Genomic DNA, 12318 nt, shown 5'->3' with positions numbered 1-12318 from the left:
TGAAAGGTCCTCTATTGTGCAAAAGTAACTTTGTCACGATGTTCTAACAGTAATATGTGTCCCTAGAGCCTGTTTGTGAACACCAAATGTGAGTGAAACCTATCATCTCTTTCACTTGTTTGTGTTACTTTGGAGCAAAAGTGCGCTTTAACTGTCACTTTTGAAGGTTTGTGACATCATGGACATGAGCCCATGACATGCCGCTAGCTAAATTAGCCCACTTTGTAAAAAAAAAATAAAAATAAAACAGGCCTCACTACTAGGGCTGTCAAAAATAGCGCGTTAACGGTGGTAAGTAATTTACTTATTTCAATTTAGTTAAAGTTTTCAGCGTAATTAACGCATGCGCATCATGTCAAGCCATACCTCTCTTGTTATGATGGCAGACGGAAGCATGGTGTAGTGTCTCCACACTGTCACACAAGGTCTGACACTCTTTTGTAACTTTATTCTGACCTAAACACACCAACAGCAGTGCAATTCCAACACCAGATATGTATCACCAACTCACAAAACACATTTCGAGTTCTCCTCGGAACAACACTTCGTCATTGTCATGAGACGGCCGCGACATGCTACATGGACACTTCGAAAATCACAATAATGTCTTAATTATGCACGTATGTGTGGTCTAAGTAAACAGAAAGACAAAGAAAAACAATAAGTGGATATTCTTATCACTCACTAACGCTCTTCATGGCTCATTAAATGTGTGATTCAAATGTTGTGCTACTTTTAAAGAGACTATGCATTAGGCAAATAGATTTTCAGACACGTGTGCTGTCTTTTAGCTTGAGTTAAATTTCCAGTTCATTTGGAGCTGTTAATACATACAAATGTATATGTAATTGTGTCCTGTTTTGATCATTTATCTTTTTGTTAATAAAATACAGTAAAAATGGGCATATTTCACCCATAGTTGCTAATGGGGATTAATCATAATTAAGTGGAAAACTGTGATTAATTTGATTAAAACTTTCTAATCATTTGACAGCCCTAGTAAATGCATTTTCAGACATGTGTGCTGTCTTTTAGCTTGATTTAAATTTTCAGTTAACTTGGAGCTGTTAATACTTACACATGTATATAATCCTGTCATTTATCTTTCAATAAAACACAGTAAAAATGTGCATATTTCACACATAGTTGCAAATTGTGATTAATCGTGATTAGCTTCAAAACAGATTAATCTGATGAAAAATGTTAATCTTTTGGCAGCCCTATTCACTGCACATTTTAAAATAAAGCTCTGCCAAATATCCGTCAGTTACTGTAGTTACTGATCTTGCTGTTTTTCTTCAGTGAATAGGCTAACCTAGCATGATATTGCTGTTAAAATGTGAGTGTAATGTTAGCACTGTAGCTCACATACATAGCTATGCTAGTGTTACTAACGTTTGTGTCCAGCACATTGTGTCCTCCTGTCCCACTCCTTAATGTTATGTTGTTGTATGTGATATCTGGCATGTATCATACTGGAGAAGTGCAGAGTTACGGTGTATATGTAAAAAGCAGTTAAGAGTGCACAATAGCGCTTCTGGGAGACACACACAGTTTGTTAGCATTAAAGCTACAGACACACAAAATGGCATTTTCCACAGTCGGGTTTACTAAAAGCACTTTTAAACTGTTTGAATTCCATCACTAATGTGGGACCTCTGAGGCTGTATTGAAAAATATTATAACACAGGACCTTTAATGTATTGTGTTGCTGGGGTTGTGACTGTACTTTGCTTTGGTGCCCCAAGGACAGAAAAGGACTCCTACCATACCCCTTAGAAAGTAAAAGCTCCAGCAAGTTAGAAGTTACTCATGCATTCTCCTCCTCAGCACATATTTGCGCTGGTAATGAGCAGCAGATGCCAGATTGAATCTTAGCGCTCGCTTGGCCCTAGATGAAAGACGATATAGGCTCCCTCCGCGACGGAACCGGGGACAACCTCGGCTCTGAAACGTGCCGAGAAATACGACGCGGCGCTTCACGTGTAGTTGCTCTCTCCAATTATCATTGTTGAGAGGGGAAATGCCTGACATTTGTTTTGCACGGCAGGTAAAAATGGCATGACCGATGGCCAAGATGTGCCCGAGTGGCAGAGGTAGCAGAACTTTTGACTACCAGGCAATTATTTTACCCTGAAGCAGATTCCGGGAGGCATCTAATGAAGGATGATTGAAAATCTAACATCTCCTGTGAATATTGTCCTTCATCCATGTCATTGTATTCTCAAGGCATTGAATCAGTTACAACTGGACTGTTCAGGTTGTCTTAGAAGACGTATCGCCTCTCATCCGAGCGGGCTTCATCAGTTCATGCTCAAAGACTAGGTGGGACACACACCAGGCAGACTAGATAGGACAGCTCTAGTCTGAAAACTTGGCGGAAGATCCAGGGTATTTATCCTCTAAAATCGAACAGCTACCAGATATGTTCGACTTTGTGAGATTGTATGTTAAAATAAGTGAAATGTTAACAAGAAGCCATCTAGCATGGTGAAGTAAGAGTACGGATGGGAACATGCAACCAGGGAATCCTTCTCCTAAAGGGTCATCCCATTTAACAAGGGCTGCGAGGAGGTGCCTTCAAAGGCCTTAGGTCAGGTTCTATGACTCGAGTCCACCAGACTGCAAAAACTTCAGAGGACTTCATTAGTGAAGCCACTCAGTTCCTCACATCTGTGCACGCCGGGCAAAACTCCATCTTCTCAAAGACTCTGAAGGCGACAAGCAAGACCATGTGTGTCTATGATGTATTTGCGCAACATGTCCTACACATGAGACGAGGCGTGCAGAGGCGTACAATCCCCAAAAGACTAAACAGTTCAAAACAGTCGCAGAGTGTCTTTTGTCTTGGCCTGTTCTGTTGACTTCAAAGTTGACTACACGGGAAGTGGTCGTTTCGGGTCTTGCGCAGCCTTTCTGTAAGGGTGTTGGGAGGGGTTCTAGGACAGAAACAGAAGAGGCACACCGACACATTTGGGCAGCAACACTAACTTAACACTGATGGTAAACATTGCATTGCATGCCAGCATTACTTGGAGATACTGTATTTATGTTTCTGTTTTACCGCCTCCTACCGCTTTAGTGTGTTCAAAATCTGGAAACAGTTTGTATTGGCCAGCTCTGGGGTGCTCTGCTTTAAAGGGATGATGTCAGGTTTTGGCATGTGTTGCTAATACGGCTGAGAATGGGTTGTGAAGCTGTCGTCACAACAAAGGCCCCTACAGTTGCGGTTCGTCTAAACTTTTTGATCTGTTTGTATGGAATGTGTGGCACTGACATATCTCTGATGTCTCACTCTGAGACAAAGCCATACTTCAGGAACATAGCATTAACGTTTTAAACCTAAAACTACCACAGCTGAACCCAGTGATTTCAAGAATACACCAAGTTACAGTGTACAAACACTTAATGAGTGCATGGTGGGGAGAGAGCGAGCTATGAAGAAGCGAGCATTGTGTCTTCAGAGAGGTGCTGGAACCAAAGGTCGGGAAGTCAGGCTGTTTGTTGCATTGTTAACTCTGATTACAGTCTGTCCGTCTGTGTGTGAGGAGATGCTCATTTAAAGGGTTGGTGGCCAGCTTCCAATAAAATATACAGAAAGTCTTTCTGTTTTATTCAAGAAAACAAATAAGAAATATAGAACTTGGAGCTTTCCAGGTCTGACCCCAAAGTGTTCTGATCGAAAGTAAACAAAGAACATGGCTGACCACATTGATATACGTCGTCTAGCACTCGAGGTACATTTGGGTGGCACCATTGTTGTTCTTTTAAGAGTTGGGACTGTAACTTCGTGTGGCGTTACGTTGCACTTTCCCCTCAGCCCGAGGTCGAAAACGAAGAACTTTGTCATTTTCTTACATGTATCATTTGTCTTTACAGTTAAATAATGTTTGAGTCGTCGAATTCATCTCACCTGATATGCAGCATAGAGGTTGTATAGTGGTCAAGCACGTGGAAGAGATACCAGGAGATATGCCAACAAATAAGGGCCATACAAACTGACCTCCAGTCGGTCACTACTGTGTATGTTTCTGCCCAAGCAGCCAGAAACTGACTTCATTAAGAATCAAACAAGGTTGGATGGAAATTTCTCTCGTGGAGTTTGTGTCTTAAAGATTGGAAAAGATACCAGGAGACAAGCCAGTACAACAGGAGAAGTGGAGGTGACTGTAGGAAGACCAGTATCCGCTCTGGGCCATACAAATTTATATCAAGCAGGCCACCTCTTGACATTGTCAGAAAAAGTTAGAAGCACCTGCTCCTTTGTCCAAGGTTCTGGGTTCAAGATGTGCGGCCAAATGGTTTCGACAGACAGAGAGGTGCTCCTCTTGAGGACTTGGCCCTGTGCAGTGATCATGCAGAAAAAAAAATCCCTGGAATCTTCAGTTTATACGCAAAACAAACAGTGGACGGTCAAGGGACTGCACGACGAGCATTCCCAGAAACTGACTGATGTGTACATGGACCATTTCTTCATGGAGGACTGACTTCACTGCTGATAATCCTTATCTATGGACCGGTAATCCTGCTTCTGCTGCTGCTTTTGGCCGGATGATCTGCTGAGGAAGAGCAGTTAGATCGAGGACAACCTGGAATATGCTAGAGAAAACCCCTTTTCAATTGAAACAGACTCTATTGGCTATTGGTGCTGTTACATTGAATCCCCCCCCCCCCCCCAGCTTGGTTTTGAGGTACCGCCTGTCATTGTCCATCAGTCCTGGTAAAACAATGCTAGATACATGCAGCTTCAGCCTTATTCATTTATTGGGAGATATACTAAAGTGGAGAATCATTCGGCACAGTTTAAAGACAAGTGTGAGGCAATGTTGGCCACCTGGGAAACCATGTTGGAAAATTATTTTGGGACGTGACAGGGCTACAGATGTGCAGTAAAGAGAAAAGATTACTTGAAGGATTGTGGCCTGTCAGTTTGTTGTTATGGAAGAGATGACCACATGAATCCTGACATGCTCGGGTCCTGTGTTGCCCGGGGATCAATGTGTCATGGCCGAGTGTAAGCGGGGGAGAAAGTGAGTAAGGGAGTGAAGGAAGGAGGAGGGTTGGTGGTGTCAGCTATTGTTTTTATCCTGATGGTTTCCAGATGATGGCAGAGGAAGGAGGCAGGAGGATCATGTTGCCGAGGTTATCTTGCTGCAGGCGCTGAATGAGGGCAATACATAAGATGTCTGCCCGGAGACAGTGACATCCCAGGATGCTTTATGGTGGCTAATCAACCCAAACACAGATGTCAAACGTGCCTCATGATATCCCGAGTTGGCCAGGAACTCTTAAAACTAAAACAAGGATCGAAGAGATACCAAGAGACAGGGCAGCATACCAGATGGGAAACGTTGAATATGGGATTTAGGAGGACCACTATCTACAAACTCCCTGAAGTGTCTGTAGAAGACTCCATCATGAATTAATACTGTAGAAGGTTAGATGGGAATTTCTCTTGAGTTTTTGTTGAAAGCGTGGACGAGATACCAGGAAACAGGCTGACATAGTAAGGTCTTACAAATCAACTTCCAGCAGGCCACCTGTGTGGTTGTTTCTTCCCAAACTTACTCCATCACCAATCAAAACATGGTGGGATGTAAACTTTTCTGATGCCATTTTTGTCAAGAGGGCGGAAGAGATACCAGGAGGCAGGTCAGCACACGAGCGCCCTACACACTGACCTCCAGTGCCACCTCTTGGCAAGTTTTTGCATAAAATTGAGAGAAACCGACTTCTTTAAGAATCAGAACAAAGTTGGATGTGAATTCTTCTGGTGGCATTTTTGTTAAGAGCGTGGGAGCGATACCATGGGACAGGGCAACATACCAGGGCCCTGCAGATTGACCACTCAAAGCCAACTCATGCGCATCCTTCTCCACAAACTGAGAAACTGATTCCAAAATCTAAATCCAGTTGCATGTGAATTTTTCTGGTATAGTTTTTGTCAAAAGGGTGGCAGATATACCAGGAGACAGGCCAGCACACCAGGAGAGGTGGAGGAGGCTGTAGGACCACTACCTGCTCCGGGGACATGCAAGTTGACCTCCAGGCTTGTGTCTACATAAAAACCAACTATCAAGAGTCAAAACAAGATCGGATGTGAATTATTCCGGTTAAGTTTTTGTCAACAGTGCGGAAGAGATACCAGGAAGTAGGCTCGCATACGAGGTCGCTACAAATCAACCTCCAGGAGGACACCCCCCACATTTCTGACATGAAAACTCTTGCTAATCAAAACCTTGTTGACTTAAATGGTGATGGATTTAAGAGTTTAATCGCGATATACAAGCAAGAAGTTCATCTGGGTTTTATTTCCTCCCTGCGTATATTGTCCACTGGGAGGTTGGCTGAATTTTTTTCCTTGAACTAAGGGATGCTCGGTCATTGGTGAGGAAAGTGGTGACATTTTAATGTTCCAAGCTATGAAGATGTGGGGTTTTTTTTCCAACAAAAGTGACTTACAACACAACGGGAATAAACATCACCCGGCGGTATGACCTGTTCTTTCCAAGCCTGAATAACAACACACCATTTTTCCTCTAGGCTCGCCCCAAAGGCCAAGGCCTGACGCCCTATCAGGGAAAGAAAAGATGTTTTGGCGAATATAAATGCCCGAAATGCAAAAGGAAGTGGATGAGCGGCAACTCTTGGGCCAACATGGGGCAAGAGTGCATCAAGTGCCACATCAACGTCTACCCTCACAAGCAGGTAACAGGTCCTGTTGTTACGGTATCAGCCAGCAGGGGGTACTACTACACGACTAAACTATTTAACTGGAACAATTAACAATTAATTTCTTCTAGCGTCCTCTGGAGAAGCCCGATGGGTTGGACGTGTCCGACCAGCGCAAGGAGCATCCACAGCACTTGTGTGAAAAATGCAAAATTCTGGGCCACTACTGCCGCCAAGACGAATAAAAGGGCCGAAAATAAAAATATTGTATTGAGTGTTAAAGACTTTAAAACATACCTGTCAAACATTTGCTTTTGAAAATATTTTCTGGAAAATAAGGGAAATTCCCAGCTGCCCACTGCCAATGCCCTGCATCTTTGTCTTCAAAGATTGCTGTGCTCAAGCGTGGATACGGTCATTATTGCCATGCTTTAGGAACAATGTGGGGATGTTGGCCCCTTAAAGGAAAACTGCACCTTTGGAATTTTGCCCATCTACAATCCTTATGTAGGATCTCTTGTCTGTGCTTTCCAAAGATATAAAAACAGATAAAAGGAGACACCCATGCCGCCTCCAGAGACCGCTATTTTAACAGCTCCAAAAACCTCCAACAAGGTTTTATATCCATGCTGTGACCATGTAGTAACAGGTACATTCATGATAACATGTAATACTTAACAGTATTTTGGCCATTTTAAGTATTACCAGAACTTTCTTCAGCGCATTGATTTCACATAGCACGCCTATGCCTAGCATTAACTTCCAAACTCAAATAAAAACACAGCAGCAGTGGTGTCAGCTCAAATATGTAGCCTTACCTTTTTTGTAGTGGTCTGAGGCGTTGTGAGCACGACGCTGACGTGTTGCAGGCGAGTGTGTGGTGAAGCTAGTCGCTAGCCGGTGTGTTCTGACTAAGTATCAATGCGCCCATAACATAGTTGGATCGGCATAACTATGTGAATAATAACAATGTTGCTGTAGCTTGGTTATATACACGTCACATTATAAGTAAATGGGGCATTGTTGGCACTTTTAGGGTTTTTATTCCAGAAGGCTTTATAGGCGGAGTAAGCGGTTCCCATATGTGCAGTAATGAGCGGTCTTTTTATATCTTTAGAACGCACACAAAAAAAGACATCTGTGGTTATGTCTAAGGACAAAATTCCAAAAAAAGTGCAGTTTTCCTTTAAGAAGGACCCTTTAAAAAAAAAAAAAAAAGTTAAAATACAGGAAATTTATTGGAAACTATTTAAATGACAGGGTGACGGGAAAAAAACAAGAGGTTTGAAAGATATGCTTTAGAAACAATGTGGGGACGCTGGCACTTTTAAGAATTTTTTTTGGAATGAATAGTTAAAGTACGGAAAATTTATGAGAAACTTTAAAAGGAGGGGGCGACAGGAAAGATGGGAAAAATAAGGAAGTTTCCCTGGAAAAACGGGGAGGGTTGACAGGCATGCTTTAGAAACAATGCGGGGATGTTGGGCCTTTTAATAAAGGTTTTGGTTTTGATGAAAGTTAAAATATGGGAAATTCACGGGAAAGTATTAAAACAAGACGATGATGGCAAAGAAGGAAAAATAGTTTCCCAGGAAAAAAAAAGGGAGGGTTGGCAGGGTTCATGTGTAAGGACAAAATAAAAAAAGTGCAGTTTTCCTTTAAAAAAGGACCCTTAAAAAAAAAAAAAAAAGTTAAAATACAGGAAATTTATTGGAAACTATTTAAATGACAGGGTGACGGGAAAAAAACAAGAGGGTTGAAAGATATGCTTTAGAAACAATGCAGGGACACTGGCCCTTTAAGGAGGGTTATTGTGGTGGATGTTGGTGCCTGACAAAGCCATTAAAACCCTCAACATGGCACTTAAGTTGTCGGAGTAATAAGAGTAATAAGAAACAAAACAATTCCGAGGTCTGTGGACCTTTGTGCTTGAACCCTGAAAATATTGCTAGCAAATGTGAATGAACATACTGTATGTCTAACGGATAGGCGTTATGTTTGTATATACAGTACCAGGCATAACTTTTAAAGTATTCTGTGTAAACTGTGCAAGATGGTACACCCAGAGTATATTTTTAGTCTTACGGTAATATTTTTTGCTTTTCGTAGGGAAACATGGTCTTTCTTCTGCAAAATATTGAGCAAAAACCAAAGTTTGAACTGTATTAAGTGGCCCTTTCTATTAAAACATAATGTGACATATTACAAGGAAAAGCCTGTGTAGTTGTGAAAAATATGACTTTATTGTTTTGTTTACAAATAAATGCCTCTTTTTCCAATGAAGACAATGGCTCACATTTCTCGTCAAGACATTCAAGTGCATTCAGGCCCTGTCCACACGGGAACGCTCCTGGGTTGTTTTTTTTTGGCAGGTTGAAAAAAATGTGCGTGCACACTGTGTCGGATTAGTATGTAGTTGCATCCAGATGGGAACAGATCACAGAGTGTAACGATGTAATACACGAGGCACACCTACATGCGCGCAGACTGAGCCACGTGACACACCAAACCATAGAAGAAAAAACACATGCGCATAAGTACGTCGTCTTCCGCTTTCCAAGGCTCATGTAGACACTTCTGCAAGTCATTAAGGAATATACGACAACAAAATATCTGGACAATGTCGACTGCGGGGGTGTCATGTCCGTCAAAATATTTAGATATTATGTTGGCCTGTCGTCAAAGCTCACTTCTGGTCACATGACAGTGACGGGGTGGCAGTGGGCGTTTTCAGATTTTCTCCCTCTGGAAGCAGTTTAAAAAAAAAAAAAAAAAAGCAGTTTCAGGGCACTGGTTCCATGTGCATGAGAGGCTTAAACGATGAAGTACTTCGCCGTTTTGACCTGAAAACATTTCCGTGTGGATAGCTCCTCAGTTGTTGCCTGAGTTAATGGATAACAGCAGATAATGGATAACATTATGGGGAGTGGGGGGTTGAGTTGGGGTTTCTACTTGAGCTCGCCACAGTCGGTGATGGTGATCTTCTTGGAGGTGCGTCCCGAGCGCGAGCCAAAAGACTCCACTTTTTTCACCACGTCCATTCCCTCTTTGACGCTGCCGAAGACCACGTGTCTGCCGTCCAGCCTGGGTGCGGACGTGAGCTTATCAGAGTGGCCAATGACTGCTAGCATACTTTTAATTTACACAACAACTGAGAAATAATCACATTTATGCTGCGGAAGTGAGGTACAATCCAAAATACCGTAAATGCTGTAATTATAGCCAATCTTTCAAAAAAAAATGTTTTTTAAACTTTAGATCAACTATTGGAGACTCGGCAAAGACCTGTTTAGAGGCATTAACTGGAACTTACATTAAAGTGACTAGGCAGTCCACTGCAAGCATTCTCTGACTCAAAATGTAAAGATTTGGTGAAAGACGCTTCAGATGGTAAATAAAATACAAATCCTGTGCATGAGGTGATTCTTTCAACTATGGTGGCGAGTCCCACAGAAATGGGAGCTACAGTGCCACCATGTGGCGAGAAGTAGTAACATTTTGGGGAAGTTCAGTTGGGAAATGCACGCCTTGGTTCATTTTGTATGCCAATAAAGTTATTTGAATGATGTTTTGCATGAGTTGAACTATCAATACACATATTAGCACGTACCATTCTGTTTTAGCTGTACAGATGAAGAACTGGGATCCATTAGTGTTGGGTCCAGCATTGGCCATGGACAGGATACCTGCAGGAGGAAAACCATGCTTGACTCAATGCTGCCCCTGAGTGGTGAACAGGAACAAGATAAACCGCGTTTGACCTGAAGGACAATCTTCTACTTACCCGGTCCAGTGTGCTTCAGCTTAAAGTTTTCATCCGGAAACTTCCATCCGTAAATGGACTTCCCGCCTGTTCCATTGTGGTTTGTGAAATCGCCACCCTGCAAAAATACCACCAAAAAACAGTCAAAAAAGGACAAGAAGGGAGTCACAAGTGTCACAACTCACCTGGCACATAAACTGAGGGATGACTCGGTGGAAAATGGATCCCTTGAATCCAAATCCTTGCTCCCCTGTGCACAGGGCCCGGAAGTTTTCTGACAGAAAACACACAACTCTGATGTAAGAATCTTGTGCAAGACTGCGGGGAATACTCCCATCTAAACAAGAAATAGCGATGATGACACAAATGTGCAAGAATTTACTTCATTTGTACTGTACAAGAAGAATTCAGGATGTGACTGAATTGATTTTAATGATGTTTTACCACCATGAATGTCTTTATTTCTCTTTAACTGCCTTACATTGCCTCTGGGGGAAAAACATATTTAAAAGAAACTATCGTTGACTATGTGTAATATATTGTCACAAATAATCAATACAGTCATAAACAAACTCTAAAAATAACACATAAATCATGATTAAAAGTATATGAGTTAGGCCACACACAGAAAAACAAAATAAAGCCACAAAAAATGGTTAAATACTAATTTATTTAATAAATATTTCATAGTTATTATTTAATACTATTCAATATTTCAACATGTAATTTAATAATAATTTAAATACATTATTATTGAATAATAATTACATTATGGTACATCAAGAAAAATGTTTTATGCAAAAGAAAAAAATACATATTTTTCGACCAAAAACAAGAATAAATCATATTACAAGATACTTTTTTTTTCAAGGAATACATTTAACAAAATCATTAATGAATAAGAAAATTATAACGCAACATTCAGAGCAGCAATGTTACAAAACCCGTATTTTAGTGATGCAAAAATCTGAAACTGAGCATGCGCGCTCTGTTGGGAAGAGTCCGTGGAGACGTTCTTATAAAATGGCAGCTTTTTCATATGATATTGGATGTATTTTCATTCGTATACATTTTTGTTAGGTAGATTACTTCTTCATCTTCAATTTCGTATCAGATTTCTATTGAGTGGTGGACCACATCAAGCCAAAAGAGTGCTTGGAAAGTTAAGTACAACTTTACGCCTTTAAACTTATGGATCGAAACTTCAGGACAAGATAAAAAGGTATATATGATGTCAATACATTTTAATATCTATCTGCAAACGAAATGTCATTAACACCTGATTGTGCAAAATGTTTTTTTGGACACGGAATTACTACATGTCAGTTTTACTAGTATTAAAATGCGACCTTCCTTTATTTAAATTAAATAAATTATTTATATTTTTATCAGTGTGGCGCTACACGCTAACTCGTAGCCCCAAGCTAACAATACAGTTAGGAAAGCGTTGCTTACCTGCAGTTTTAGGCACAACTTCCGCGTTAAGCTAGCCAAATAAAAGAGACAAAAAGGGCTGAACAAAAGTGCTCAAGTGTGACAAGTTAGCAATCACGCGTTAAAAGTCAATGTATGTTTTGTCATGTTTATTCTGTCAGTTCCCCCTCTCTTACCTCAAAGGTTACCCTGCCGAGTGGCTCGTTATCTGCCGAAATGTCGAAGAAAACCGTCGGGTTGCTGTTGGCAACAGCCGGGCCGTTGCTATACATCCGAGCGGCCGTGAACGCTAGCGAACACAACTTCACACGATGAGATATAAGCAGCATTTTCTTGTTTTGAACTATTGTCACAAAGGCAGTCAACGTCAACGTCATTCAAGCCGCACGCCAAAGTCAAACACGCTCGCAATACGTCTTCTTCTTCTTGTTGTTTATGGCGGGTCACAA

At 41.4% G+C, this 12318-nt stretch overlaps 2 protein-coding genes across 6 annotated transcripts in view; one reads left to right on the top strand and one right to left on the bottom strand.

Annotated features, from left to right (window-relative positions):
* The window catches only part of LOC129168540 (zinc finger CCHC domain-containing protein 24-like), a 17185-nt gene extending 8151 nt beyond the window's left edge, over nucleotides 1-9034 (top strand). For 3 of the 5 annotated variants that reach the window (XM_054753958.1, XM_054753968.1, XM_054753949.1), the window contains exons 4-5: nucleotides 6544-6708; nucleotides 6804-9033. In XM_054753958.1, coding sequence (XP_054609933.1) covers nucleotides 6544-6708; nucleotides 6804-6917 — 279 coding nt within the window. In that variant the 3' untranslated portion in view covers nucleotides 6918-9033. Of the gene's footprint in view, nucleotides 1-6543; nucleotides 6709-6803 lie in introns of all 5 variants that reach the window. The other 2 variants (XM_054753987.1, XM_054753976.1) reach the window with 1 other exon arrangement.
* Nucleotides 8902-12318, bottom strand: ppifb (peptidylprolyl isomerase Fb). Its single transcript, XM_054754001.1, has 6 exons — nucleotides 12046-12318; nucleotides 11891-11921; nucleotides 10621-10709; nucleotides 10457-10553; nucleotides 10283-10358; nucleotides 8902-9756 (listed from the first exon to the last, which is right to left on the bottom strand). The coding sequence occupies exons 1-6, from the start codon at nucleotides 12244-12246 to the stop codon at nucleotides 9621-9623; spliced, it is 630 nt and encodes a 209-aa protein (XP_054609976.1). The 5' UTR covers nucleotides 12247-12318; the 3' UTR covers nucleotides 8902-9620.

The sequence above is a fragment of the Dunckerocampus dactyliophorus genome, chromosome 2 (assembly GCF_027744805.1).
Source record: "Dunckerocampus dactyliophorus isolate RoL2022-P2 chromosome 2, RoL_Ddac_1.1, whole genome shotgun sequence".
Lineage (NCBI taxonomy): Eukaryota > Metazoa > Chordata > Actinopteri > Syngnathiformes > Syngnathidae > Dunckerocampus > Dunckerocampus dactyliophorus.
The sequence above is the reverse complement of the archived record's forward strand: the minus strand, read 5'-3'. Positions and strand labels throughout refer to the sequence as shown.

Bases quoted from the DNA above. Each gene is read 5' to 3' on its own strand.
- ppifb (XM_054754001.1), bottom strand. From the start codon at position 12,246: ATGACGTTGACGTTGACTGCCTTTGTGACAATAGTTCAAAACAAGAAA. The intron at 10,710-11,890 runs GTAAGCAACGCT...GTTTTCTGTCAG, and splicing joins AGTTGTGCCTAAAACTGCAG to AAAACTTCCGGGCCCTGTGC. The intron at 9,757-10,282 runs GTACGTGCTAAT...GTCCGCACCCAG, and splicing joins TGTACAGCTAAAACAGAATG to GCTGGACGGCAGACACGTGG.